Source organism: Trichosurus vulpecula, chromosome 8 (assembly GCF_011100635.1).
Source record: "Trichosurus vulpecula isolate mTriVul1 chromosome 8, mTriVul1.pri, whole genome shotgun sequence".
Lineage (NCBI taxonomy): Eukaryota > Metazoa > Chordata > Mammalia > Diprotodontia > Phalangeridae > Trichosurus > Trichosurus vulpecula.
The window spans coordinates 36,650,730-36,678,440 of record NC_050580.1 but is presented as its reverse complement, the minus strand read 5'-3'; the positions used below and the strand labels follow the sequence as shown (position 1 = coordinate 36,678,440).

The following is a 27,711-nucleotide window of genomic DNA, read 5'->3' as shown; positions in this document are numbered from 1 at the left end:
CTACTTTTTTACTTTCCCCCCTTCCCTCCCTTTTTCTCCCCTCCCCAGGATTTTACAAGTGATTATCAATTTCAAAGATAGGTTCAATTCAAATAGCCCTACGCATGACACCTCATAACCCCAAGCCCCCCCTCAATAGCATTCTTTATTATTCAGAATTATACCTTAGATTTTGGGGGTTTAGGCTGGTCTCTAACTGATTTGCCAATAGGTCCCAGGCCAAGCCCTACTTGGAGGCTGGGCTGGTGTCCCCGCTCTCTGGCCTCAGTTTCCCCAGCTGTAAAAGGGGCGGGGCAGCCGGAGCTCGGACCAGTCGGGAACCTTGCCGGTGTAGCCGAAGGCCGGCCCGGCGCTCAATTTCCCGGGATCGGGAGGCGGCAGCGCCCCCGGCGGCCCCTGAAGGGATGACACCCCGCTCGCCTTCCGGGACACTGCCTCGGCGCCGCGGGGGCGGGGCTCCGCTACGGGTCGCTCCTAGAGCCACGCTTCCTCGAAGGAGCGCATGCGTGCTCGGTCCTGGTCTCGCCCAACGCTCGCGACATTACAGCTGCGTTACCTCTCGCGAGCTTTCCCCTCCTCCTTCGCTCTCCCGTTCGCTTCTCTTTCTTTGTTCCCACGTCCGGAGGGTCTCGCGGGAGCCGAACGTGGGGGGGAGCGCAAGGGGGCCGTGGCCGTGGCTGTGGCCGTGGCGGCAGCTCTCGCGGTGTTTGCGCGGCTCTCCCCCGCTACCCTCCGGGACCCCCATCCCCCAAGCTCCACTTTCCTCCCCTCCCCGCAGGGAGAATATGGTCGCCGGCGATGGACACCCCCAGTGCAGGTAAGTCCGCGCCGGCCCCGGCCCCGCGTCCTCGGGCCCCGCCTCGAGCCGCTCCCGGGCTCCGGGCTCGGGCCGCGCTCCCCACTGCAAGCCGAGCCAGGGCCGCCTCCGGACGCCGGGGGCCTCGCAGGCCGCGCCGGGCCTGTCCCGTCCAGTCCGGTCCGAGGCCCCCTCGGGGAGCGGGGGGAAGGACCGCGGCCCCTGCCCCGCTTCCGCGGCCGGGAGCGAGCCCTGCCCTCGGGCGGCGCATCGGTCATCGCGCAGGCCTGGCCGACCATCCATCCGTCAGCCTGTGCGTCTGCCCACCCTTCCTTCTGCCCCGGCTGTGTGCCGGCCGCGTGCTGAGAGCCGCGGATACTGAAAGGCAAAAGATAGACCTTGCCCTCAAGGAGCTACAGTCTTGCGGGGAGCCGACCCTTAACTTGACCGTGCTCCTCGCACCTCTTCTCCAGCATCGATTAGACACTTGCTGGTTCCTAGTGGAGCATACAAAAGCCAAAAAGCCCTTTGTCTGAATTTCTCCTTTGCCCCTATTGTTATAGTTATACTTGAGAGTGTTATAGCCCCCGTGTTATACTTGAGAGTGACCTCTCCGGAAGGTTGTCTTTTTAAATTCTTGTGTACCCAGTGCCTCGCATGTAGTAGGCACTTAATGTTTGTTGGCTTGAATGGAAGAGTCTGATTTCTGGGTGCTCGCCCCAGTCCTATAGACTGCTCAGTGATGAGCCTCTTCCACTCTTAGTGGGCTGGTCCCAAGACCTTCCAGGCAGCTTCCATTTCTCCAGCCCTTTGGGGGTTTACACCATGACTCGACTTCCCTTAGAAGAAGGTAGCGCATGTGGGTTTTATTGTCACCCTCAGTTCCTTTAAGAAAACAGACCTAGACGGGGCGGGTGACTCGAGCCGGGTATTCAGAGTCAGACTTCTGGCCCCGCTGCAAGGGCAGCCCTCCCTGGGTTCAGTTCGTTGCGATGGCAGTTGTCATTATATTCCCGTTCCAGCGATTGAGGGCACAGCTGTGTAGGGGTCACAGCGTGCCACCGACAGTGTGCAGAAGACCCGGGTTTCCTCTCCCAGGAGAGGGGCTCAGAGGCCATGCCCGTGGAAACCCTGGATTCAAGTCCTGCCTTCGGGCACTGATTGGATGTGTGCCTGTAACCTTGGGCACGAGTGATGGAACATCTGGGAACTTCAGCTTCCTCCTCTGCCAAGTTGGGAGGATCGCGACCTACTTACCTCCTGGGATTGTGGGTATCCCCAGATAAGGGGTATAGAACATTGTGCCAGAGGGAGCTCTTAGACTCCAGCTGAGGCTGGGCCGGCCTCCCTCAAGGACTGGGTACCAACCAGGAGACCAGTCAGCTCCTGATCTAAAAAAAGCTGGAGATTCCCCCAGAGGGATGGCCCACCTCACACTGTGACTGGGCTGTTTGCTTTGCCCTCAGCACCAGAGGGGGCTTTCTTTGAGAAGTTTAGATCAGTGAAGCTCTTTCCATTATTAGGACTCCTCCTAAGGTCATTGCCACCTTTTCTGGGCTGTCTGTGTGAAGTTCCCCAAACTCTTTAAGGCTCCTGAACCTCTCATTGCCCATGTCCTGTAAGTCTTTGCAATAACACTAAAATAAGGATCATCTCTCTTAACTTGTCTCAGCTGTTACCTTTGAAAAAAGGTTGTATTTTATTTTAAGGAACTAAATCTTTTTAGAAACCTGGATGCTGACTTCAGAATGTGACCATGACAACTTATTTAGAAGTATCTTCACTTTTAGTAAGAGGAAGTATATAATTTTTTTTTACATTTTTCCCCCCCCAGGAAGCGCCTTTGAGGACTTTATTGAAGCCCTAAATGAGAGTTCAGATAACAAGTTCTTCAATCTTCTTAAACTTGGAGGCACCAAGTATGGTAATGTTACTGTTTGATGTTTGGGGTTTCATTATTTAATGACCTCAGTGTTCAGGATGAGGAAATTACACATCTTATGGGTACCATTATGGTTACAATAATGCACAGTATCTTGCATAATATTTAATGTGTAATTTTTTGACTGCCTTCCAGAAAGAGTAAATCTTTCAATTTTAAAAATTCCGAGTTACGCTAAAAACTCATCTGTTTCTGCTAAAAGAGATTTTAAAAGTTTGAGTAGGCTCATAAGTGATGTTTTATTAAATGAAACCATCCCCTCGTTTCTCCCTATCCTTTAAAGCCCAACTTAGATACCGCCTTCCCCATGAAAGCCTTGCTGCCCCTCCCCCCATGTGCAGGCTCACTTTGCATACCTCTTTTGCACATTATGTACCTTGTGTTATCTCTCCCTATAAGAAGTGTCAGCTTTATGAGAGCGGGCCAGTGATTGTCTTACCTAATATTTATATCATTTTTCCAGCACCTAGCACAATCCTTTGCGCACAGTAGATAATGAATGCCTGGTTGTTTATTGAATACTATGAATCCTTTTTCCATAGTGGGTCATAGTTTTGGAATGATCTCACCATACCTTTCCTTAACCCCCCTAGTCACCAGTGGATTGCATTTGCAAGTCAGGGGTTACAGGTGTTGTCTGTGGTCACAAAACTTAGTGACGCTAATTGGGTCACAGGAGACTGAGACAGTTTACTAAACAAGGGACAGAAGATCTGTGTAGGGAGAGGATTTCCATGTCTGGGTTTATGTGGAGCCAGAGGAGATAAATAGAATGGTGCTGGCCTGATTTTGGGCCTGTTGGCTGGTAGCCTTGGAGGAATGTCTCTCCCACCCCCCACGCCCCCACCTTTGTTCTTTGTGATTAACTAAATTAACAGAATTGTTTCTGTGCTTTGTCTGGAGGTTATATTGGATTTAAATCCCCTGACTCTGACTTATTCAGGAATGCTGCATCATCCTGGTACAGTGAGAGGCACCTTACGAGGTCTCCCATTTAGAGAGAGCAGGGTAGGGAGGGCCATGCAGAAAGGGCTCAGGATTTGAGGGTCTCAGGCAAGACTGCTTTCTGGGCCTCAGTTTCCTCAGCTGTAAATGGAGGAAGTTGGACCAGATGACCTCTGAGGTTCCTCTCAGCTCTGCATCTGTGATCCATGAGCAGTGTTGTCATTTTAACATGATTCATTTGTAAAATGTCAGACCAAACAAAGAGGGTCACATCTTGAATTCTTAATTGCAGTGATTTGTGTATCAGGTTAATATTCTTGGTGAGTGCTTTACATTAGTAAAAGGATGCTAGCCAATTTATAACTAAAAGGCAGCCACATTTTATCTGGATTTGATATTTTTTTCTGGTTTGCTATGAACAATTTGTATCAGAAAGTGGGAGAACGTGTACATTTTTCTTTCAAAATGTCCTAATCAACTGGATTATCCTGTATACCAGCAACTGAACTCAGTGTGAAAGTGTTTTCTTTAAACCAAAATTGTTTAGTCTAGCAGGTATTTTAAAACATGAGATATATATATATGTATATATATATATATATACATATATATATACATACATATGTATATATGTATAATTATATATAATTGTATAATTTTAGTCATTTGATTCTTCTGTATGTTAAAAAGTTCACTATCTTTTGTGGTTATGTAAAAATGTGCCCATTTACAGCCTGGCACATTGCTGAGAATTATTAAATGTCATTGAAAACCAACAGATGTGGCAACATACTTTGAAAAAAGGCTATATTTTCTGCTTATAAGAAGTCAGATGTGACAAAATAATTAGCTATTGCCAAAATCCAAAACAATAGCCCAAAAGTTTTTGAATGTTAACAAAGGGTTTTGAATTTGTATTGGATCTGTTTGATGCTGTGGATAAGTGACTTATCTGCCAGTGAACAAGTATTCACATATGAACCCTAACAGATTTAATCAAAATATAAGCCAGTTAAAGCTAAATTGAGATTAATTAAATTCATCAGTCAGTAAATGTGTTCAGCCCCCACTCAAAGGCACCACAGCATGCGAAGAAACATGAGGCCCTTTCCTAGAGTTGATAGTTTAGTTTACCTGCCCCTAAACCACAGAAAATAAAGAGATGAGGGACCACCTCTGTCACAAAATGTTGCATTTTGTCAATGTGTGTAGTGCTGGTTTTTTTCTTAATTACAAGAGAATTTGGTATGGCATGGGATGGGTGAATTTAGAAGAACAAGTCATCAATAAAACTTGTAAAATGTAAATATAGTAAATACATTTTCATAAATATAGTAAATAAAGTGCAGAATTTTAACTTTCTAAGCAGAAATGCAGTTTCTGCAATAGAATTTATGGTAGATGAAAAGATGAGAAGAGTATTAAGAAGCTGTTGTGGAGGAGAAAGTTTCCAAGTACAAAGCTAAACTTCAGGGAGGACTTACTTAGATGGAAAGAGGGACCTTCTGTTACACCTTGCTTTGTAATTGCATGAACAAAATGGAGAGAGAGGTGAACGAGAATGACAACATTTGTCTTGGAGATAGATAACTGTGAGGAAAGACGGGAACCATCTGGAGGAGCCTGGATTGCATGAGGCCGAAGAGGGAACTTAGGGCAGATAGGGAGATTGGGGCTATGTGAAATGAGGCTAGCTTTCCTTTGCTTGTTCAGCCTTTCATACTGATTGTGATAAAAGCTGTAAGCTGGAAACCATCACATAAAGGTGAATTATTGCCCTTAGCTGTTTTCTAAATTAGGAAATCCATATAAAGTTAAATTGAGAGATAACTATACACCACTGACTTAGAAATAAGTTAACATTATCTATGTTGTATATTTTGTTAAAACATTTAATTTAGTTTGAACTTGGAAATTTTGTCGCTGAGAGTTTGGCACCTCACCTGTACAATATTTTGGAACCCGCTTTCAGATGAGAATACACATCAGAACTGGTTAAATGCCTTACTGGCCTAAGGTCACACGTTAGTTCTCATTGACAGACTGTAGACCAGACTTCAGCGTTCTGTTCCATGTTCTTTCAACCAGATTAGTGATGATACATGTAATGTTGTCTGTATCATGGCTTGTAATGTTATGTGAAGAAGTGTGAGAGACTGGTATAGTGAAGAGGGCTGACTTAGAGGAGGCTGTCAGTACTCACTTTCCAGTACTAGTAAGCTGTAAGTATTTACTTTCCGGTAGCATACTTACTAGCCATGGTCCAGTCACTTAAGTGCTTTGAGCCAGTTTTCATATAAAATGGGATAATATTACTTGGAACATCTACTTCCCAGTGACCATGTGTATAGTCCAGGGCTTTGAAATTCCTCATAGATACCAGTTATTCTTGTGGTAATAGATGGTGGGGAGGTGACAAACCACCTGGGGTTGTGCTTTCTTCACTCAGTGTTAACAGTCCTTGCCTATTGCTTTTGACTTTTTTTTTTTCTTCTGTGCAGGCATGAAGGGCAGCCTAGGAGTAGAATTAAATCATGATTGCTTTCTAGATAGCTACGCTTGCCTGGAAATGAAACATATGTTAAAGGCTTTCTTGGGAAAGCTTTAGCATCTCTCTCTGTGTGCTGGCCTTGGGCTTCTCTGATTAGAGAAAGTCTTGAGTCTTTGACCTGGCAGTTAGCTGTGAGCTGGAGCCAGATATTAAGGGTGGAATGAGGAAGGGAGAGAATTTGGGAAAGGGATGAAAGAATACCTCTGAGGATGATGGAAGACAGAAAACAGAAGAAAAGATAGAAAAGGAGACAGGAGGAACAAAGAAAAAATGTTTGAAGGAAGTCTGCTCACAATATTCATTGCAGTCAGGCCTCTACCATTCACTGCATTAAGAAATGAAAGAAGATTGCAAGAATTAGTCCATTTAATATGCTTTAGTATTAAATTCCCTCATTAGCATATTGGAATTAGATAAGGTTCTTTCCCAATGAAAATATTTCAACTAAAAAGTAATACATTCTCTGAGGTTGAGGAAGGACTCTCTGAAGAGAAAGAGCTGTGTTGTTTTACTATTATATGTATGCCCTTCTATGGTTTTCTCATAATTAACTAAATATGATAATTTATTCTTTTACTTCCCCTGTCCCCAAAATGCACAATTCTAGATTTTCCTTCCTAGAGTACCGAGCCTTTGGCTTCCTTTAGAGTTTCCTTAAAATTCTAATTAAAACTTATAAACAGATTGAGATTTATGAGAAATAGCAAAATCTACTATAAAAAAATCAGATTTGAATGAGTAGAGCACTGGCCCTAGAGTCAGGAGGACCTGAGTTCAAATGCGGCTTCAGACACTTGACACACTTACTAGCTGTGTGACATTGGGCAAGTCACTTAACCCCAATTGCCCTGCCTTCCCCCCTCCAAAAAAAAAATCAGATTTGAGCTAATCTTTGAAAATAATGAAACTTCTTATAGTAGTATTTCTTGTATTGCTAGTGACTGAGGTATTCCACTTAAATGATTTTTCTGGATAATTGAAGCTTACGCTTTGAACATCGAAACTTTTTCTCTACTTCTCTAACTTGTTTTTCCAAATCCTTTTTGAGCACATCTATGGCCTGAGACCAGTTCATATGTTTTTCTTGGAGGCTTTTGATGTAGGCTCTTTGACTTTGTTGACTTCTTCTGGCTGTATGTTTTGGTCTTCTTTGTCACCAAAGAAAAATTCCAAAGTCTGAGTCTGAATCTGAGTCCATTTTTGCTGCCTGTTCTTGTTCCCAGGCAACTACTTGACCCTTGAGTTTTTTGTCAGGATATGACTGCTTGTAGAGTAAAGAGTACTTTGTTTCAAGCTTGAGGGGCTGTGCCATTGATTTCAGAGCTATTTCTATACAGCCAGCTCTGCCACACCAGCACTCCTCCTCCCCCAAGATCTGCCAACCTGGACCATACTCAGATCCAAGTTGGCTCTGCACATCAGCTCAGATCCATCACTTAATTCCTCCCACCAAGTGGGCCTGGGACCTGAAGCAACTGCAGCTGTAGCTCTGTAAGCAGCCTCAGAACTGCACCACCCCTGCTGCCCCTGGTGCGGTGGCTGAACCACAAACTCCTTTCACTCTGTCCCAGCAGCTTTTCCCACTAACCTTCTCTGTTGTCTTTGTTATTTGTGGGTTGAGAAGTCTGGTAACTGCCACAGCTCACTGATTCAGGGCGCTACGGCCTGTTCCGCCTGGCTCCCAGTCTGGTTGGTCCGGGTGCAGCCCACGCTGGTCTCTGCTCTGCTCGGCTCCCAGCTTCATGTGCGATAGACCTTACCCAGCCACCATGCAGGCTGTCCTGGGCTGGAGCCCTGCTTCCCTCTGCTATTTCGTGGGTTCTGCAGTTCTAGAATTTGTTCAGAGCCATTTTTTATAGGTGTTTGGAGGGACCTGGGCGGGGGGGGTTCACGCAGGTCCCTGCTCTCCAGCTGCTATCTTGGCTCTGCCCCCCGCCCCGAAACTTTTTTACTTGATCAAGTTTGAGATGCAGATCTTTTTTTTAAAATAATGTAGAGAATTCCTTGACTTCTTAAACACAAAGTGCTGAATACAGTTTAACCTTAAAAAAAATCTGTTCTGTGTCATTACTATGAACATGTATTATACCGCATTATTGTGTTCTGTAGTAATACAGTTCTATGTGTTTTGGTCTCTACTTTTATTTTCATGTTGTTTCATTAGGCTGCCTTTATTAGCTCTGGCTTCAACCTTTTTTGAATTGCTGCTTTTAATCTGTTGTTGGCTGAGAAACCAGATAACCAAGCTTGTTAAGAACTGTGAGTTAAAATTAATGAGGCAGCAAGAGAAAAGCTTAAGAAACAAGGAATGTTAGCTTTAGAGCCCAAGCTTTGTGGCAGCTGAATTTGGGTGTCCTTTTTAGGGAGGCCACAAAGATCCTCCTTTAGTAAGAAAATCACCCTGTGGGTGGTGGTGGTGGTGGTGGTGGTCTCCAGGGTTTCTTACTTGACTTTTTTTTTTTAAAGACATAGTTAAGGCTAATTTCTCCTTCACTAATTAAATGATTTTCTCTCACCCCAGATGCCCTGCCTTACTCTATACGGGTACTGCTGGAAGCTGCCGTTCGAAATTGTGATGGCTTCCTAGTGAAAAAGGAAGATGTTATGAATATTTTAGATTGGAAGAATAAACAAAACAATGTTGAAGTGCCCTTTCTCCCTGCTCGGGTTCTCCTTCAAGATTTTACGTAAGCGATGTATACTCGACTAACATATATATATACATATACATATACATATACATATACATATACACATATATATATACATATACATATAATGAAAATGTATTCTGTGTAGGATCACTGGTGGACATTTTTTCCTTTATCTTGGCCTATAAACAGGTTGCATTTTCTGAACTAAAATATTTCATTAAAATCAGACTTCTATTCACTTTTTGCATTTTGGCGTGAATACTGTACCACCAGTGTTGAGAATGAAGATGTGAAAGCATTGTAAATTCATTGAAATTGTCAGGGTGCTGAGATAACCTGTAGGACTTTTAACTATGAAATGATCTGCAACAAAAACAAAAAACGGACTTTGGCCTAAAGGTTCCATGTAACAGCTCCCTGTCTGTGACAAGGAAAGTTACTTGGTGGCCCAGATTTTCCCCCTGCAGTTTACAAGTTAGAGATTCCTGGGTGGGGAGACCTAAAGTAACATGCACATGCACACGCCCCAGAAGATGCCTTCTGTTCCACATGCCTTATAACCAAAGAATCAGTAGCTTTCTCCTATATAACTTTAAAGTGAATAGGACGTTTGGGGCTTATCGAGAGCTCTGAGATAATTTTGAACCTTGGGATGAGAGATGTCACGTCACAGTCATTAAGTGGACAGCTGTGGAGGCTGTGTCAGATCACGGAAGTGCTGGGAGATGGAGAGGAAGGGGACGGGGTGTGGGGGACAGTGCTGGCCCTTGGAGTACAGGAGATGTGAGAAACTACAATTTAATGAATAGGATCCTAACTGGAAGGGACGTGCACTCCCACCTCCTAGTCAGATGGATGAGATGAGGCCAAGCAGCTTGGCCAAGTTCACGTGATAGTAGAGTTGGGTTGCAAACTCAGGTCCTCTCATTCAAAATCCAGTGCACTCGACACTGTGCCATGGAGCCAAGCAGAAAATCTCTTTGGATAACCAGTGAGTCTTTGGTTTGAAATGAATGCCCAATAAGGAGGTATTTTAAAGCTGAAGAGAGATGAAAAGGCACATTTTAAAGACTTGTAATCATGCATAATAGGATATTTTGCTTGATAATTTGTGCTGGGCCTTAGTGTTTTATTTTCATCTTGAGTGTTTTAGTCATTTTAACTATAGCTGAAGAATTGATCATTCTTTGTTTTTTTAGTGGGATACCAGCAATGGTGGATTTTGCTGCTATGAGAGAAGCAGTGAAAAGTCTTGGGGGAGATCCTCAGAATGTCCATCCTGCCTGCCCTACAGACCTCACTGTTGACCATTCTTTGCAGATTGACTTCAGTAAATGGTATTTCACTACAGCTGTGTTCATTAAAGCAGCATTGCAAATAACCAGTAACATACTCTCTGAGAGATAAACTGTTTATATTGCATAGTGAAGGATATTGCTTTCTTTCAGTTAACACTTTTATTTTCTAGAAAGAAAAGGGTATGTGGTAAATGTTTGTAGGCTAGTGAATTTTTTGTGCTGGTAAAGATTTTATTTAGTGTTTCTCCTGTATTTCTAGTTTGAATGTTGCTGTTAACTTTTTGACAGGAATATGTATCTTTTTTGAAGTTTTTAGAGAAACTACCTTTTTGTTAAAGTGAACTCTAAAATTCATTTGTAACTTCTTTTTTTCTTCCAAAGTCCTTGTTTATGGGTCATGTACCTATGGATGGAAATGATAGAAGAAAGTATTGAGTCCCTTCAGAGTTTATCTCTGTTTCCCTTCCACTAACATTGCCACAATTTCCATTGCTAGGCTTCTCTCTGAGGATGCTAAGAGAGGAATATGGTGTTTATATTTAGTCAGCTGTTTTACATGCAGCTTAGACAGGTGGTAGAATGAATTTTAGAACAAGGATTCATTTAACCTATGAGAGAGATTGTTGTCCTACACAACAGATTAAAGCTATGGCTAAGGAACTGGTTTTAAATTGGTGTTATTTAATAAGAAAAAGACCCATTCTAGAATTTAAAAAATACTTTGTTATTTAAATGTAATATAATATGATGTGAAAATCATGATTTCATTTGGAAGCTTATATAAAAATCTAATTTTATCTTATGTATTAAATTAATTTCTGTTGGTTTTCTTTATTATGGATTTTGCTTTCTTGTTTTATATTGGGTTGGTTTTTATTTATAAAATCTTCATTTCCCTTCAGAAAAGCTAATGAGCCCACTTTGAAGTCTTTTCCTGAACTTCACATCTGTTGTTTTGGCAAGCTAAATTTATTCCACTTTTATAACTATCTTGCCTTATGGACTTCTTTTTTCTTTTTGGAATAATAGTGCAATACAGAATGCTCCAAATCCGGGAGGCGGTGACCTGCAGAAGACAACAGGCAAACTTTCTCCACTTAAAGTCCAGCCTCGAAAAGTCTCCTGCAGGGGCCAGACTGTCTGCCGAGGGCCGTGTGATACTGGAGAACTGGGCCGCAACTCAGGAAAATTTTCTGCGCAGATTGAGAACACGCCTATCCTGTGTCCTTTTCATTTACAACCAGTGCCTGAGTATGAGCCTGTTCTTCTTGCTGTTTACTAGTGCTAGGTTATTTTTTCCCCAGTGGAAATTACATTTTTTTTCAAAGCAAAATACAATTAATATTATAGGTCACTAGCCTGTAGTAGTAGTAGTAGTATTGAGTGTTTTTGCATGTTTGAAATGACTTTCAACAATGTGTTTATTTTTCTTGGTGATGACAGTTTGAAGAATGAGGGAACATTGTTATCAAAGCCATCACATTTGTTATCAAAGTTATCAAAGCCTTACAGTTTTCAGAACTGCCTAAAAGCACCAGGGAAACCCTGTTCTGTTGATTTTTACTAATAGGCAAACAGATTCATGCCTTCTTCCCCCTCTACGTTCAAGAAAAGGTAGTTGAAGAATTTAGAAGCCTTATGTAAATCTTAGTAAAAAAATTAACTTCCCCTAAACAGTGGAGTCCAGAAGTAGGCTCCAGTTAGTCTTGGAGGGACACCGTCGACTGAAGTTAGGGGACTCTAGAATGTTTGCAAAGTGGCCAAATTGGACTAGAGTTCCAGGCAGCCACGAGAACCTACCTGTGTCATTATGGCCTAGTTCCTGGCTTGGACCACATATTCAAAGCTAGGAAGCATTCACTTGTTTGCCTTTCCAGTTTTCAAGCAAGCCATACTAATGAATTTGGGCTGTCACCTGCCAGCGTGTTGGCGAGCAAGGGAATCCGTTTAGACATGCGGTGCTGTTGCAGGAAGGGCACTATCTGGGTGGCCTTGGGCACTTGACTTGCGTTCTCAGCGACAGAGCTCCAAGTAAGAGTAGCTCCAAGGTCCCCACCAGCTCCAGAATTTTGTAATAACAGTTTCTGAGTGCTCACTGAAATGGCTTATTGCCCTCTAGATGGAAGTGATTATGAGCTGAACTTAGAAAATGATTTTGTGTAAACTCAGCTTATGAATTTGATTACCTACAAGAACTGTTACTTACTGCAGAAGAAAATAGATTTCCTTGGTTGTGGACAGTCACTGGGAGCTTTCCAAGGTTAGCAGGGCTGTAGTAGGCTGCCTTAGTCGTGGAGGCATGGTTCCATCAGCTACATTGACAGAGTACTTGGAGTTTTAGAAAATATTTTCCACAGAACTGTTATGTGAGGCTTGGCTTCATAGGTGAGAAAACTAAGCATCAGCGATGTTGTCTTCTTGCCAAGGGCGCTGTAGTGCTGGGGGTGAGATGAGGAGCTGGCTTCAAAGCTTGGTCTCTTTCCTCTAGATCTTCTTCTGTCTTGGTCCTCCAGAAGATGTTTAATTACAAGTATTTTAGTTTGTGTTTTGATGGAAAATAATTTTTAGGGAACTAAAAATTGCATCGCTTTCCCCCATAAATCCTTCCAAGTAGAGTGCTTATTTGATTAGTAGGAGTGTTAGAAGCTGTATTCCTTTGGAGGTAGTCTTACTCCACATTTTCTTCCAAGTTTGTCATTTTTCAAAGTAAGACTTGGACATGTATCCCTGATTGCTTCTGAAGTTGCCCTAAATAATTTTCTTAAGACGTGAAAACCATTGTAATAAACATAATGAAAATAAAGTACTGTTCCTTTTAGTGGTGGAGATGGCTAGTATCTTACCTAGAGTCTGAATTTCTTTTCTTTGAAGATTTTTTAAATTTGAAGGTAAAACACTTAAAAGCAATTCCAAGAGGATTCAGCCAGCCTGTGCGTTTTCTCCTCTAACCTCGATACGTAGCATCTTAATTTATTTGTTATTGAACTCCAATTTCTGCCTAGTTTATATGTGACAATCTATAGAGCCCTCACCTACTTTTTCCCAGAATTCCATATAATCTATAGATCTCTTAACAACGATCTGATTTTGTAGCCTCTCGTTTATTACCCAGTCATCCTGACTAGATGGCTGTCAGCTTTGAAATTTAACATGTCTTCCTACTCTGCAGAAGCCAATCTAAAAGGAAAGATCACACAAGAATGCACAGATTCTTTTTTTGCTAGTACTGTAAATTCATTCATTCTCTCCAAGCTGGCAGAATGTGGAATCCTTTTGAAGTAGTGAGAAGAGAGTTGCTTGCTATTTTTTAATAGTAGTATTTCTTTTTGATTTAACTTTTAAACAGTGGAACTCAAAAAGGGTTACATTCCATCCCACTGCTCCATGAAAGCAGAGGTGGTTTCTTACATATTCTTGAATACAAGAAGGACCAACCACAACAATTGAGGGAAATATTTTACTAGAATTTCACTTTGAAATAAAAATTTTTACTCTCTTTGCCTTGTGGATAAAAAAAGTGCCTTGTCAACTGATGCAGCTTGATCCTTCAAGGTATTCTTAAATTCCAGCCTTTCTTATGTTAATGAATTTGTATGATAGAGATGTTTGATAAAATTCAGTAACAGCCAGACAGAATCAGACAAAAGGTAAGGGATATATATATATATAATATATATATATTATAGTATGAATTCAACATTTGGAGTTACTTTGGTCTACCTTAAAGAACTAAGAATTCACACATTTATTACCGAGTAAGAGACTGTGAATTGGAGTGACTAGGAAGATTGTCTATTCCCTGCAGTCTCTACAGTAGTCCTAGACAAACTGTTATCCAGAGGGTACCGAAAACTTGTATAGGTTCAAGTGATTGCTGATCAATGTGTTATTCAGAGAACCATGCCTAGGGGATGGTTATTATGCCCATCTTAATTGTGTAATTGTCATTGAGGATCTTGTCACCTGTTAATTATCAGCTGAAAATAGATTTTCTTCCTAATTTCACTTTGAAGTAAGTAACTTCAAATAATAACCTTGTGCTAATGGTTGTTTTGGGGAAGAAAACGATTTCTAATGATTTCTTCTTCTTTAAGACTTGAGTACTTTAGCACTTATATAATATACTATTTAGACCATTTAAAATACAGGCCTTTACTGCCTGAGGTCATTATATCAGTTCAGTGAACTGTGATGATGGAAACATTAGTTGGAGGGCCTGGAGAGCCTCAGGGGTTCACACGTGCCCTTCTTGTCTGGAGTTGAATATTGTTCCAGCTAGGTTTTGTGATGATAGGGCAGGGTTTGGTTGTAATTTGTTGGTTGGTGTAATGTAAAATGGCAATGTATGAAGTGACTTGTAAATTTTTGCGGCATAAGGGTTGATAGAGGAGTAGCAGAAGAAACCTGCCATTTTGGAGGAGTCCATTTCTTCACTCCTACTCAAGTGGTTGGAAATTTATGTTGGCTTCTGAATTCACTTCCAATTATATATCTTCTTCATCTACGCTCCTTAGGGCAGGGCTCACTTGTCATGTCACATTTTATTTGTTTCTTGTCCCAGGGCCTAACACAATAGTGACACATAATAGGTGTTAAATGTTTGTTTGTTGATTTACTTCTAAAGCAAGGCCCACCAAAAACCTCTCATGCTTTTAGCTTGGTTTCATCTAAACCGTAAAACAAACGTGGATTTGCCCAGATTTCTCCTAGTGTTGGTTATGTTTTGAGGGCCTACCAGGAACATGAGCAGATAACAGTAATAGCTAATATTTATGTAGGCTCATCAAAGGGTGTAACATTTGCTATCTCACTTGAAATTATAAGGCAATTCCTCTTGCTTAAGAGGCATGTTTTTTTCGTGGTTGGAAAATAAAATCATTTGATTCTGAGAAGTCCAGTAAATCCTAAGGATTCATGGGGTAGAGGTAGAGGTGGGAGGGGTGGATGTAAAAATGACAATGTTAGTTTTGTGTAACAACAGCTAAGTTTAATATTAGTTGTTTTCCCCTCTAGGCCTGAAACAGTGTTAAAAAACCAAGAGGTAGAATTTGGCAGAAATCGAGAGAGGCTCCAATTTTTCAAGGTGTGTAAATCAAGAGTTAAAGTACTTGCATGGAGATTTGTAAAATAACAAAAGATTTAAAAAATCAGGAATATATCGAGCATTTTACTTTTCTCAGTGACATGTTTGAAGTTATTTTTTTCTTTAAAGATTATTTTGTAAAGTTAACATTTTCATGTTTTATTGTCTTGTAGAGACCTTAAATTGGGCATTACTTCCAACGTTATAAATGCTGATTTATGCATAATTATGAAATAATCACAAATTCTATATGCATGAACTAACATTTCCATTTTTTTATTTGTAAACAATATAGTGGAGTTCAAAAGTTTTTAAGAATGTGACTCTAATTCCCCCTGGAACTGGAATGGCCCATCAAGTAAATTTGGAGTATTTGTCAAGAGTGGTGTTTGAAGAAGAGAATTTATTCTTCCCAGACAGTGTGGTTGGAACAGATTCTCATATAACAATGGTGAATGGCTTGGGCATCCTGGGGTGGGGTAAGTAATGGCATGGCCTGTTTGTTGCAACTAGCCTAGGTGCTGCTGTTATTTCTTGTTTAGTCATTTCTTAAGTGAAAATTAATTCTCTCATTTAGTCTAAAGTGGTTGGCTTTTATGGTGTGAGAGCCCAACATCTTGAAGGAGCATCATCACTGTGTCTCTTCTTTTCCAGCTGCCTGTTAGCCAGAACGGTTTCATGCATGCAGATGCCTAGGTCAGGCATATCTGATAAAGCTGCAGCCTAAAATTTGTCATTTTAGTTCATATTGCTTTTTAAAGCTATAGTATTTGCAGTCACCAATGAGTCAGAGATGCGGCATAAATCCCACCTATCACGACGACCTGTCACTGGTATTAAATGTTAATGAAGCTTGTAGCTCTTACTTTCATCATACAAAGACCTGTGTAGTAGCAGTGCAGACCCTGGGAAGTTCACTCGGAGTGTGCATTGAGTGTGAGTTGTAGAGGGGAGGCCAGCATGGCCTCTGTAGGGAAGCAAAAGCTCAGCACAAATGAGCCCTTCGGTTCTTGCACAACTCTCCTGGCTGTCTGTTCCTTACCCTGCTCACTGGAATTGGCTGTCACAAAAAAGTGTCTAGGTCAAGGATAGAGAAAAAACTAAGTATATGTTTTGGTGGGTGAACTCAAAATGTCAAGGTGGTAAATAATCCCATGATCCCTGCCACAGGAGTCAGAAGACAGGTAGGACCCAGTGGCTCTTCCCTTAACTGGCCGTTAGTGTGAACCTCACATCACTCACCCTGCACCCCAGCCTCCTAAAGTGAGAGGACTTAGCTATTCTGTCTCTTACTGCTTAAGGAGCTGCATGGCAACTTTCCCTTCTCAAATTTTAATAGTCTTAGCAGACTGACTTGGGTAAAGACAGCTTCAGGGGTTGAACTGGGCATTGGCACTCCTCGTCCAGTGCCTCTTACGAAGAGCACTGCTGTGGCACCTCTTCAAGACAGTTTGTGTGAGGTGACGTAAAGAAAACTCAGCCACCATTATTTCTGAATACAGTGTGCTGATAAACGTGTTTGAATCTGTTCCTTAGGGGTTGGTGGCATCGAGACAGAAGCAGTCATGCTTGGTCTCCCAGTCTCTCTTACTTTGCCAGAGGTGGTCGGGTGTGAATTGATTGGCTCGTCAAGTTCTTTGGCAACATCCATAGATGTGGTTCTTGGTATTACAAAGGTAAGTTAAAGTCCTGTTTCAGTAAATGGCCTTGGTAACTTAATTTTGTCAGCTGCCTTCTCCAAAGCCCTGCTCTGCCTCATCCTGGCATGGAAGTAACTTGGTTCTTGAAGGACAAGCCAGTGGAATGTAAACTGACCTGTCTTGCTGACCTGGACAGACCTGATGAGGGGCTGAGGAACAGCTTTGTTACCAGGATGGTCACAAAGGAATGATTTTTTTCAGCCAAAGCAACTCTAGGATCCAGTCCCCTAAGTCCAAGTAGGACAGTTTTGTGTCCCTCAGTGCAGGGAGGGCTCTCCCTGCCTACATCAAAGGTCATCAAACTGTTGAAACGGCAGCATTTGTCAGCTCAGGGCCACAAGTAAAATTATTAGCTTACTCTAATATTTCATTAGCTGTAAATGCCTTTGTAGAGAAAAGGCTTAACTAGATCTCTCATACCTAATGTAATAATTTGCCCTTTGATTTTATGTAGTCAGAGAAGCAGCAGGGAATAGTGGATAGAACTGGCAAAGTCTCCTTTGTCATGTGTTGGCTGTGTGACCCCAGTGGTCACTTGACCTCTTAGTCCCCAGGTATCTCTCTGAGACCTAGGTGCAGAGCCATTGCCAATCTATCTTGGCAGAGGGATCTTCCTTTTACCAGGAGCTTGGCAGAGTAGAAGCACTGCCTGTCTCTTTTGTCTCAGTCATCTCAGCCATTTCATCAGCTCAGAGGCTTTGGAGGCTCGTCTTATTCAGCCCTCTCATTTTACACGTGGTGTAAACACCACGGTGTGTGTGTGGGTGTGTGTGCCCTCTCTGTATAAATTCAAGATTGATAAATGAATATGAGATAGTTGTTTCCTTCTAGCTTCTATTTTCTGAATGTTTTCATTACCTTTTTAACTGAACCCTTAACATTTTTGATCATAAAAGCGCAGTGATGGCAGGTTGTTAGTTAACCAATTCTACTTGGTTAGTTGAGTGAATCTTTGATAGCCACCCCTGGGAGTTGCTTTGGGGCATCCCACGGAGGAACAGAAAAGGGTAATTTTTCTCTATCAGTATTGGCCAGTTCCCTGATTATGAGATAGGTTGACAAGCTAGAGAAATGATTGATAAAGCACCAGGTCTGACATGGTAGTAGAGGCTAAATCGAGGTTTGTGAGGGCATCTCTAATAGAAAAGGAAGAATCCATTAGGTTTTAGAGAAAGTCCGAGATACTGCCCTTCATTCAGCCCTAAAAATAAGTGTTCCTTTTTGGAGCCCTTTGGTAGCTTTATTTTAACTTGGTTTTGATGATCAGGTCTGCTGGTTGGTTTATATCTTTCTTTTGTTGTTTCTTCCCAAGTGCTTTTCAGTCAATGGTCTTTCAGCATTTTGAGCCCTTTATTAAGCACATGAAAAAAAAAAACGTGCCACTTGGCATTTTTCTTCATCTTCCTCTTTTAACCCCCTGAAAAGTGTATCACATATTTGGTTTTCTAAAGTCATGTCTAGGCTCCAAGTCCCCTCTTCTATGAAAGGGAAAGGCAGGAGTAGATGATCTGATCATCAGGGCTCCTTCTGACTCTTAAACTTTCTGTAATTCAGTGGTTTGTTTTTTGTAGTGGAAAGACATTGGGCTTTTGGAGAAAAGTTCATGCCATGGCTCTGTGCTGGGCAGGCCTCTTATCTGCTCCATGCCTCAGATTTTCCTGATCTGTGAGCTGGGGATGGGGCAGCTCAGACTGTCTGCCTCATAACTAGTTAGAAAAGATTTTCGAAAACTTTAAATCCTGCAAAGTGTAAGGAATTCCTACTGTAGCTCCTTTCTTTACCTTTGATGATCCTATGTCTTGTAGGGGAGTGTCCATCAATCAGAGCTTTTCCCTTGGCTCCCCTGGAGGCAGCTTCATTGGTTAGTCTGGGATCAAGTCCTGGTTTTCCAGGAGGTTAAATTGAGACAAGGGCTGGACTAAATGCTCTCCTTGTGCTAGATTGACTTCTACAACACAGGAAGCGGATTTGAATTGCTCCTTCTTATGAAGACTTTTTTGTGCTAATGGATTTGTAACTGTGATGATGGCTGAAGAATGCCCTGTTGGTGTTGATTGCTTGTGGGGAATAATCTGTTATCTGTGCATTCCTCCTGCAGCACCTCAGACAAGCAGGAGTAGCTGGAAAGTTTGTTGAGTTCTTTGGGACTGGAGTTGCTCAGCTCTCCGTGACTGACCGAACCACGATAGCAAACATGTGTCCTGAGTATGGTGCTATTCTGAGCTTTTTCCCTGTTGACAATGTGACACTGAAGCACTTAGAACATACAGGTAAGAGGACCTCGAGATCCACAGTAATGCTCGATGGGTTCTGTGAGACTTGATCAGACACAATCCTGGAGGGGCCCAGGCATCTTCCAGTGCTAGGGCCTCAAGCCAAGAGACACATTCCTCCCATTCATCCCTCCAAACTGCCTTTGTCCTTCTGTTCTTCCCAGGCTGGCAGTAGATTGAGCAGTTTAAGGAAGCCAAGCCTCAAAGAGCAGGCTCTTCTCCACCACTCTTCAGTGGGAAGAGGAGTCTACCAGACCATAGGGTTTAGAAGTTGCTGAAATGATCTTATGCCTCTTACTCTTAGGATGAGTGAGCTGAGGCAGGAATCAGGACGGGTCCATTCTAAGAGGTGCTCTCTGCTCCTCCCTGCAGCACAGCTGTCTGTCTTTGGGCTTTCCCATCAAGCAAAGCTGTGCCTCGTCAGAGCCTGTGTTGTTCATTCCTAGGACTCGCTGGTGGGATTTTAGAGAAGAGTCTTTTGAAGGGGATAGAGTTCAACCCCCTCAGCTTATAGTGAATGACCAAACAGGTGTAGAGAAGAGTCACTGATAGTCATACACAGCCAGGATTCACACTCAGGCTTTGGCCTAAAAACCCAGGGCTCTTTCCACTAAACCACACCTCTCCCCTTGTTGAACACATTTATTAAATGCCTACTGTAACCAAGCCACTGTGCTGGGAAGAGAAAGATGAAAAATGACAGCCCCCTCCCTCTAGGATATTACAGTCTAACAAGATGACTACAAGGTACACAGAGAAGTTGGATTCAACCATGACCCCAGAGCAGAGGAGTAAGTGAAGCAGATAGTTCCCTAGAAACATTTGAGAGAGAAAAGACCACTTTGAACTGGGGTGGTCAGGGAAGGCTTCATGGAGGTGGACATATGTTGACTCGTTCTTGGAAGGCAGAAGATTTCAACAAGCAGAGAAGAGGAGGGAGTGCATTTCAAGGCATGGACAACAGCCAGCCTCCATCAGTGTAGAGAATTGTAGGGAAAGACAGGATAAGGTTGAAGATCCAGATTGGCTAGATCTTAAGGTGGGTTGGGGGAAGTAGTAGGTAATGGACCTGGAAGGGCCTGTTTCCTACCCGTAGCTCAGCCCTCACCTCTGCAAGTCATTTCTGCCTCTGCTGCAGTTACCATCATGCTCCATGTAGTCACTGTTCTGGCCCTAACCTCTCCCCTGGCCTCCAGCCTCACATCTCCAGCTGCCTGATGGACATCCTACACTCAGCATGTCCAAGACTCACCTCCTTACTCTCCCTCTTTCTGAGTTCTCTGTCATTGTCAGGTCCCACATCATCCTCCCCAGTGCTCCAGGCTTAAAATCTGGGCTTTGTCCTCAATTGCTCACTCTCAGCCCTCCCAGTCAATCTTGGTTTTATCTTCAGCGACATCTTATCCATACCCGTTCTCTGACAGGGCCACCACCCTGGGGCAGACCCTTGTCACCTCATCCCTGCACAGTTGCAAGAGCCAAGAGTGCTGCTTACCAATGTCCTCACTTGAGTTACTACCCATCATCTCTCCCTCCTTCCTCTTCCGAATGTCTGGAAAGACCAGTGTATGCAGACTGCCTCCATGGCCTCCCTGCTCCCTGGCTCCTCACAGCCTTTCAGTGTGACTGAGGCCACTGTTTGACAAAAGCCAGTTTCCCAAAGGTTACTGCTGCATTCATCATCAGATGGGTCTCCTTTCCCCAATTTCCGTCCTTCTTTGCCTTGGTCAGCATGGGATGCTGTTAACTGTGTCTTCTTCCTGGGCACTGCTCCTCATAGCTTCCATGACTGAGCTCTCTGGGTTCTCCTGCCAGTGTGAGCCTGCCTTCTGTCTCTGGGCCCTAATTCTGTTTCTCTTTGCCTGCTCCACATCTGCAAAGGTGTGTCCCCAGTCGTATCGTTCTCATCACGTATAAAGTATAGCCCATTTCCACGGAAGCTACTGCCGTCTTCTCCATCCAGTCACTGGTCAAGCCTTGTTGATTCTGCCCCTAAATCTGTTTTCTTCTCATCGCTTAGAGGGCCACCCACCCTAGTTCAGGCCCTTATTCCACTTTTTTAAGCCTTTTTTTGGGCACCTTGTCTATACTGAAGCAGCAGTAGCAGCTAGGTGTCATGGTGGATAGAGTATTGGGCCTGGAGTTAAGCGACCTGAATTTAGTTCTAACTTTAGACATTCACTAGTTGTGAGACCCTGGCCGAGTCACTTAGTAAGTGCTTGCTCTCCCCCTTTCCGGTAATGGGACTCCTTATTTTTAATCCATCTTCTACACAGCTACCAAAATCGTCTTCCTAAAGTATGAATCTGTACTCATCACTCTCCAGCTCCACAATCTTCACTGGTTCCTCATCTCCCCAGGAGAAAGGACAGATTCCTCACCCTGGACTTCAGGTCCTCCGTAATCTAATTGAGGCCTTATTCATACTGCTTCTTTCACTGATTATGTCTTTCCTGCTGAGCTTTTCCTCCAGCTTGATATGTTGTCTTCATCTTTCTCCTTGTTTTCATGCAGCCCGATTCCCATGTCTATTCCAAACAGGAATCCCCTCTCTATTTTTCACATTCCTTCTATTATTTCAAGTCTTCACATAGATGCTGTCTCCATGTAGTCTTCTGAGCCCTTCCTTCAGTATTCTTGGAGCCCTGAGGACGGTCTCTTCTTGTCCCTCTCACTGCATCGTGTTTATCAGTGAAGCCTGTCAGCTTCTGGAGGCCAGGGACCGTTTGGGCTGGGCTCCATACCCTGCACATTGCACAGTGTGCAGCATGTGGTGGATCCTTGGTAAAAAATGGTGATTGAGGTGAAACTCATGGGAGCCAAAGGCATGGCTGGGGCAGAGAATCCGGGGAAATAAGATCATTGCAAATCTCTCAGGGACTGATTGTCTTTGACAAGTGAAGTATTGTCCTGTTTTCTGTTTGAGTGATCAGTGTTTCTGATCTGGCAGGATAATGGAAAGAATACTGATGTGTTTTTGACAACACATGTGTGAGAATTTTTGTGAAGTGCACAATTTTTATCCAGTTTCAGGGTTTTATCAAGAACTGAGTTGTAGAAAATTCAGTGTTGAGATTTTATTTCAGTAATAAGTAATCTTCTTCCCTGCCTAGAAGAATTATTCCTTAAGAAGCTTTATTTTTCCCCTGTCAGGTTTCAACAAAGACAAGCTTGCGTCGATGGAAACGTACCTTAAAGCTGTGAAGTTGTTTAGAAGTGACCAGGGCTGTCTGGCGGAGCCTGAGTATTCCCAGGTACACTCAGGCAATTGGTGGCTTACGTTTGGGTTTCCTGGCACCAGGAGGGCACTTAGGGAGTGTGGCAGGTTGTTGATTATGGCCTTCACATTTCCCCAGTGGCATTTGTAGCACAGTAGCTTGGAATATAGTCATTTTTATTAGAAATAAAAACTTGTGGTTTCTTTTAGTCCTAATTTCGTAGCAGTTAATATAAATAAATGACTGTTTTACTCTCAAAAGGTAGATTTCCCACTCCAAAATATACATTAAGTAGTAGGAGGAAACGTGTATCTGCTTTCATGTCTTAAAAACCAAAATTAGGACAAAAGTTATTTTTTGTTTGAGATACGCAAGGTTCTTGACAGCATCCAACTTTGCTGAATTTTCTTTTAGGATAAAACAAAAACTAATGTAGGGGTAGATTTAATTTAACAAAGTTAAATGGGTTATAAATTAGCAGTGGCTCTCCTTATGTTGATATATTGAGAGCAATCCAGGGGACTCTGGCCACTGAGTGTTCCTTGGGCCTATCTGGGGGCTTCTCCCTTTCACTTCCTCAGGATCATAAGCATCTGAAAAGCTGCAGGGAATCAGAGGTCAGACAGTCAGTCAGGTCATCTGGTCTCTTCTGTCTTAAAATTTCCATGATTCTCATTTCTTCTCCCCTGCTAAGTAGTTATGTGGTCCAAATTAGGAAGTAAATAAACAGATCTTAGAATTCCTGCAGAATTTCCAGGGCTGGTATACCTCTAGTTGGCTTTCACTTGGGAGAAGAGTAAAACATCTTTCTGGCCAAGATGAAGAAATGTGAAGGGGATGCTACTCTAGTTAGGTGCACCCATACCAACAGAATGTTGACTAATGGATCCATATTAATTGGGAGGGTGTTCCCTAATGAATTCCACAGTCCACTGTTCAGTCTTGTCAACTTTCCCCAAAAACTGATAAACAGACCTGGAAGGATATGTTTACCATATTTGTAGTTAACACAAAGCTGAATTCATTGGATATCAGAGTCAAAATTCAAAAAAATGTCTTGACAGGCCAAAACTAACATGGAAGTTTAACATGAATACGTGTTATTCATTTGTTGTTATAAAATCAATTCCACGAGTACAAGGTGGGGGAAACCTGACTTGATGGCAGTTGGTGTAGGAAAAGGTCACATGGTTTTCTTGACTAGAGGCTATATTTTAACTATTAGTGTCTAGTGTGACTGCTAAGAAAAACTAATGCATCTGGAAAGTATTGAATTGCCTTTGTTCTCAGAACTGAACAGACATCTGGTGTGTTGAGTTTAGTTCTGGGTGCCATGTTTTAGGAGGGATGTTGACTGGGCAATGAGTCTGGTGACCAGGCTGTCGAAGGGTGTAGAATTTAGATCTCTTAAGGAGCAATTGAAAGAACTGGGGACATTTAGCTTCAAGAAGAGAAAGCTTGGAGTGGATGTGACACGTGGCTTCCAGTATCTGAAAGACCATTGTATCCGTGAGAAGTTTAGAGTCTCTGTACCTCCAGAGAGCAGGACCACCATTAATCCTTCCAGCTCCAGCTCCATGGTTTTTATGACTAATCCTGTTACAGTGAAACAGATTTTGGCTCATGGTGTAAGGAAGAACTTTTTAAAAATGGAGATGTCCAATGATGACCTGAACTACTCTGTGAAGTAGCAAGAGCTTCATCTCTGGATGTATTCAAATAGGGATGTTATGAAGAGATTTTCTATATGGGGTAGAAAATGACACTTGACAACCTGATTGATTGACCTCTCAGATCCCTTGTAGATCTTCAGACACCTGTGATCCTGTGGTGGAAAGGAAGGGAAGCAAAGGGGACAAGGCCCCCAAATAGGTCCAAGGAACACTTACTGACCTGGATTGCTGTCAGCATACCAATATAAAGAGAACCATTGCTAACTTACGACACGTTTGACTTTGTTAAATTAAATTCATTCCTGCATTAGTTTTTATTTTATCCCAAAAGAAAATTCAAAAAAGTCAGATGTTCACAGGAACCTTTCATATTGAACCCAGGAATACATTTACCAAAAAAGAGCAGCTGCTATTGTGAGGTGTCAGCAGAGGGACATCCAGACTTTGGGGTGCTGACTACAGACAGCCCCTCCTGGGGATGATGAAGGACTCTGATGACAGCATAAGATTCTGCTTTGCCTTTAGCACAGTGTTCAAGCCCAGTATGAAAGTTAATTAAAATTGGGCTCTAGTGTTTTAAAAATACGATCATATGGATGGACTCGCACTGCTAAGATAAATGGTACTCTACACACTGGAGACTGCAACTATGAATACTAATTCTTTTTCCTCTTCTAGATAATACAGATTAATCTGAACTCTATAATTCCATCTGTCAGTGGTCCGAAGAGGCCCCAGGATCGAGTGGCTGTGAGTGATATGAAAAGTGATTTCCAAGCTTGCCTAAATGAAAAGGTAAATCGTTTCAGGTTGTGCCTTCTGTGCTCATTAAATAGTGCGAAAACGTTGCAAAAAGATAATACACTCAGCATACCAGTGTCTTGTGTGATAGGAATATATGTAACCAAATGCTGCTTGCCTCTCTCTCCAGTAACCCTGCCAAGCCATTTCTTTTGATCAGCTGCCCCAGGCTAGCTGGGATAGTGGCAGTGCTGTCCCTGATGGCTTTTCTAGCCCTATTCCACAACCTTCTTTTTTAGGCCTTTACAACCACTCTGAGATTCTCATGTAGGGAGGATTATTATATGAGTGTCCTCTATGCCCTTGGTCTGATAAAATGGGAGGCAGCTGATTGCTGGGTAACCTTAACAAGGATAATTTGAAAATTGACTCATTTGTAGAAAGATGCCTCCTTTCAATTGTACATGCTTGGTGTTGGTTGAATGATGGAGAGGCAGTGGGGAAGAAAACTACTGGTGTAGACAAGGGCTAATGAAGCTAACAGATTGGTACAATTTTGTGCAGGTTGGATTTAAAGGCTTTCAAATTGCTGCTGAAAAGCAAAACGATGTCGTGCCTATTCAATATGAAGGAATTGAGTATAAGCTGTCTCATGGGTCTGTTGTCATTGCTGCAGTGATCAGTTGTACCAATAACTGCAATCCATCCGTCATGCTGGCTGCAGGTATGCCTTGGCTTACAGCCAGACGCTCCATCCCTTTCCCCAGCTTCTCTTTGACCATTTACTCATCACCTCTTGGGATGCAGAAGCATCACCACTCAGCCCTCACATGATGCCTCACCCCCCAGAGGCTTTCATAGAGCTGTTTGTTGGCTCCAAGATGTTTTCAGACAGTTTTTGTTACAGACTTTGGCTTACTCATGCAGAAACAAAGTTCTGGTGATTCTCCACCTATTTGTTAAGAAATACAGTGACTGTGTAAGTCTTAGGCATTTCTTACTATTTCATGTTCAAGTCTGGAATCATAGTAATCAGTCAGTGAATCTTACTTTGTTTACTCTGTCCCTGGTGCTGTAAAGCTATTCACAAGAGGCATTGGAAATGGTGCCTGTGTCCAAAAAGTTGAAAAGATCAAACAAATGTGAAGCATTTAGTGAACATGTTTGTGTTTGAGTGTAAAACTTGAGTCATCGTTATTTTTGTGAATATTATTTTTTAATGTCTTTGTATATACATTTAAGTAGAAAACAGTGCAGAGATCTATCATGTTGTGGGTCACTTTTAATGGAGAAGGTTGACCAACCAGAGCAGTCAGTCTGGCATATTTCAAGACTTCATGATTTCATCAGTGTAGATAACTCCTTCTACCAGTATATCCCTCAGTCCCTCTGCGACTTGGTGATGGACAGTCTTCAACAGGTTACTGTCATTTTAAGATAAATTACCTTAAAGCCAACCTGATGATGATCCTTTCTGAGCTCAGGCTGGTCCTTTTGCAGGGGACAGTTTGTACAAGGCCTTTTTGGCTTGGGGAAGGACCTTTTGGAGCTTGTGCTTACTTTCCAATTGTGCCTTTAAGGCTCAGAAGCATTTCCATATCATGATGAGGCCTAAAAGTAGGATTTTAATGGAGGAGGAAGGTGGTGTCTCCAGTAAATGGAGGAAGGCTTGGGTTCATTTTATACGTAGTAAAAGATATTGTCATGTCCTCTTCTTCTGCCTCGAAGAGGAAGAGTTGTCTGTCATCCCTTCTCAATGCCAGAGATAACTTTATTATACATGGTGAGTCTTGGGGCAGAGAACTAGGCTTTAATGTATTTTTGGAATGTCATTTTTTTTTTGTCCTGGGCCTTATTATTTGAAAACTCATGTTCATGTAACATGTTGACTTTGTGTAGGTCTTTTGGCGAAAAAAGCTGTTGAAGCCGGTCTCCGAGTAAAGCCTTACATCAGAACAAGCTTATCTCCTGGAAGTGGGATGGTTACACATTACCTCAGTTCAAGTGGAGTGTTACCGTACCTTAGTAAACTTGGGTAAGTGACAATTACTAGAGTGTAGAGTATGTCTGCACTTCCCCAAAGGTAGGAAATTGGAAGGGGGGGGCCATGGGTCACACCCCAGCCTTGCCACTCATCAGTGAGAAAAGCATCTTGCAAAGTGCTTTTGCACTTTGGGCTGTTGGATTTTCTCGTGCTCTGATTTGGCCCCATACCAGTAGCTAAATGATGGGCAAGTCTCAGTCTCTAACACGAAGGATGGATGACCTGCTGGGCACTGGGCAGGGCAGTGAGGTACAAAGACAAGCACGAAACAGCCCCTGCCTTTGAGGAGCTTATACTTTATTGGAGGAGGCAACATATACACATCGAAGTGTAGACCAAAAACAGGATTTCTGGGAAGCAGGAGCAGCTGCAGGATAAGGAAGGGACTCTTGGAGACTGACATTGGAGTTGAGCAGGTGGAGGTGAGGGGTCCATTCTAGGCATCGAGACAGTCTATTCTGAGGCATGCACACAGGGGATGGGAATGGCAAGAAGGCCAGTGTGGCTGAGCCAGAGAATTCTTGAGCTGGAAAGGGAAGGTAGGTTAGAGCCAGGCTTCAGTGCCATACAGAGAAATTTGTATTTAATCCTTGAGCAGATTGATAAGTAGCAATATTGCTTCATCAGTTATATGGCGGACAGATGGGAGAAGCCTAAGCCTTGAGACACAGATGCCAATTAGGAAGTCATTTTACTCAAGTAAGTGAGGCATGATTGGGGCCTGAACTAGGGTAGTGGTCCTGTGAGTGGAAAAGAGACAGAAGGGAGATGTGTTGTGCTAGTAGGCTTGGCA

The 27,711-nt window shown here is 42.7% G+C and overlaps 1 protein-coding gene across 1 annotated transcript in view; it reads left to right on the top strand.

Moving 5' to 3' along the window:
- Positions 1-560: 560 nt before the first annotated feature.
- IREB2 (iron responsive element binding protein 2) overlaps positions 561-27,711 on the top strand; it is a 40,083-nt gene continuing 12,932 nt past the window's right edge. The window contains exons 1-13 of the mRNA XM_036734690.1: positions 561-817; positions 2,631-2,720; positions 8,756-8,921; positions 10,088-10,225; positions 11,216-11,437; positions 15,200-15,269; positions 15,565-15,748; positions 16,806-16,945; positions 19,068-19,239; positions 22,396-22,496; positions 24,812-24,928; positions 25,439-25,598; positions 26,774-26,909. Of these exons, the coding sequence (XP_036590585.1) occupies positions 799-817; positions 2,631-2,720; positions 8,756-8,921; positions 10,088-10,225; positions 11,216-11,437; positions 15,200-15,269; positions 15,565-15,748; positions 16,806-16,945; positions 19,068-19,239; positions 22,396-22,496; positions 24,812-24,928; positions 25,439-25,598; positions 26,774-26,909 (1,715 nt within the window). The 5' untranslated portion in view covers positions 561-798. The remainder of the gene's footprint in view (positions 818-2,630; positions 2,721-8,755; positions 8,922-10,087; positions 10,226-11,215; positions 11,438-15,199; positions 15,270-15,564; positions 15,749-16,805; positions 16,946-19,067; positions 19,240-22,395; positions 22,497-24,811; positions 24,929-25,438; positions 25,599-26,773; positions 26,910-27,711) is intronic.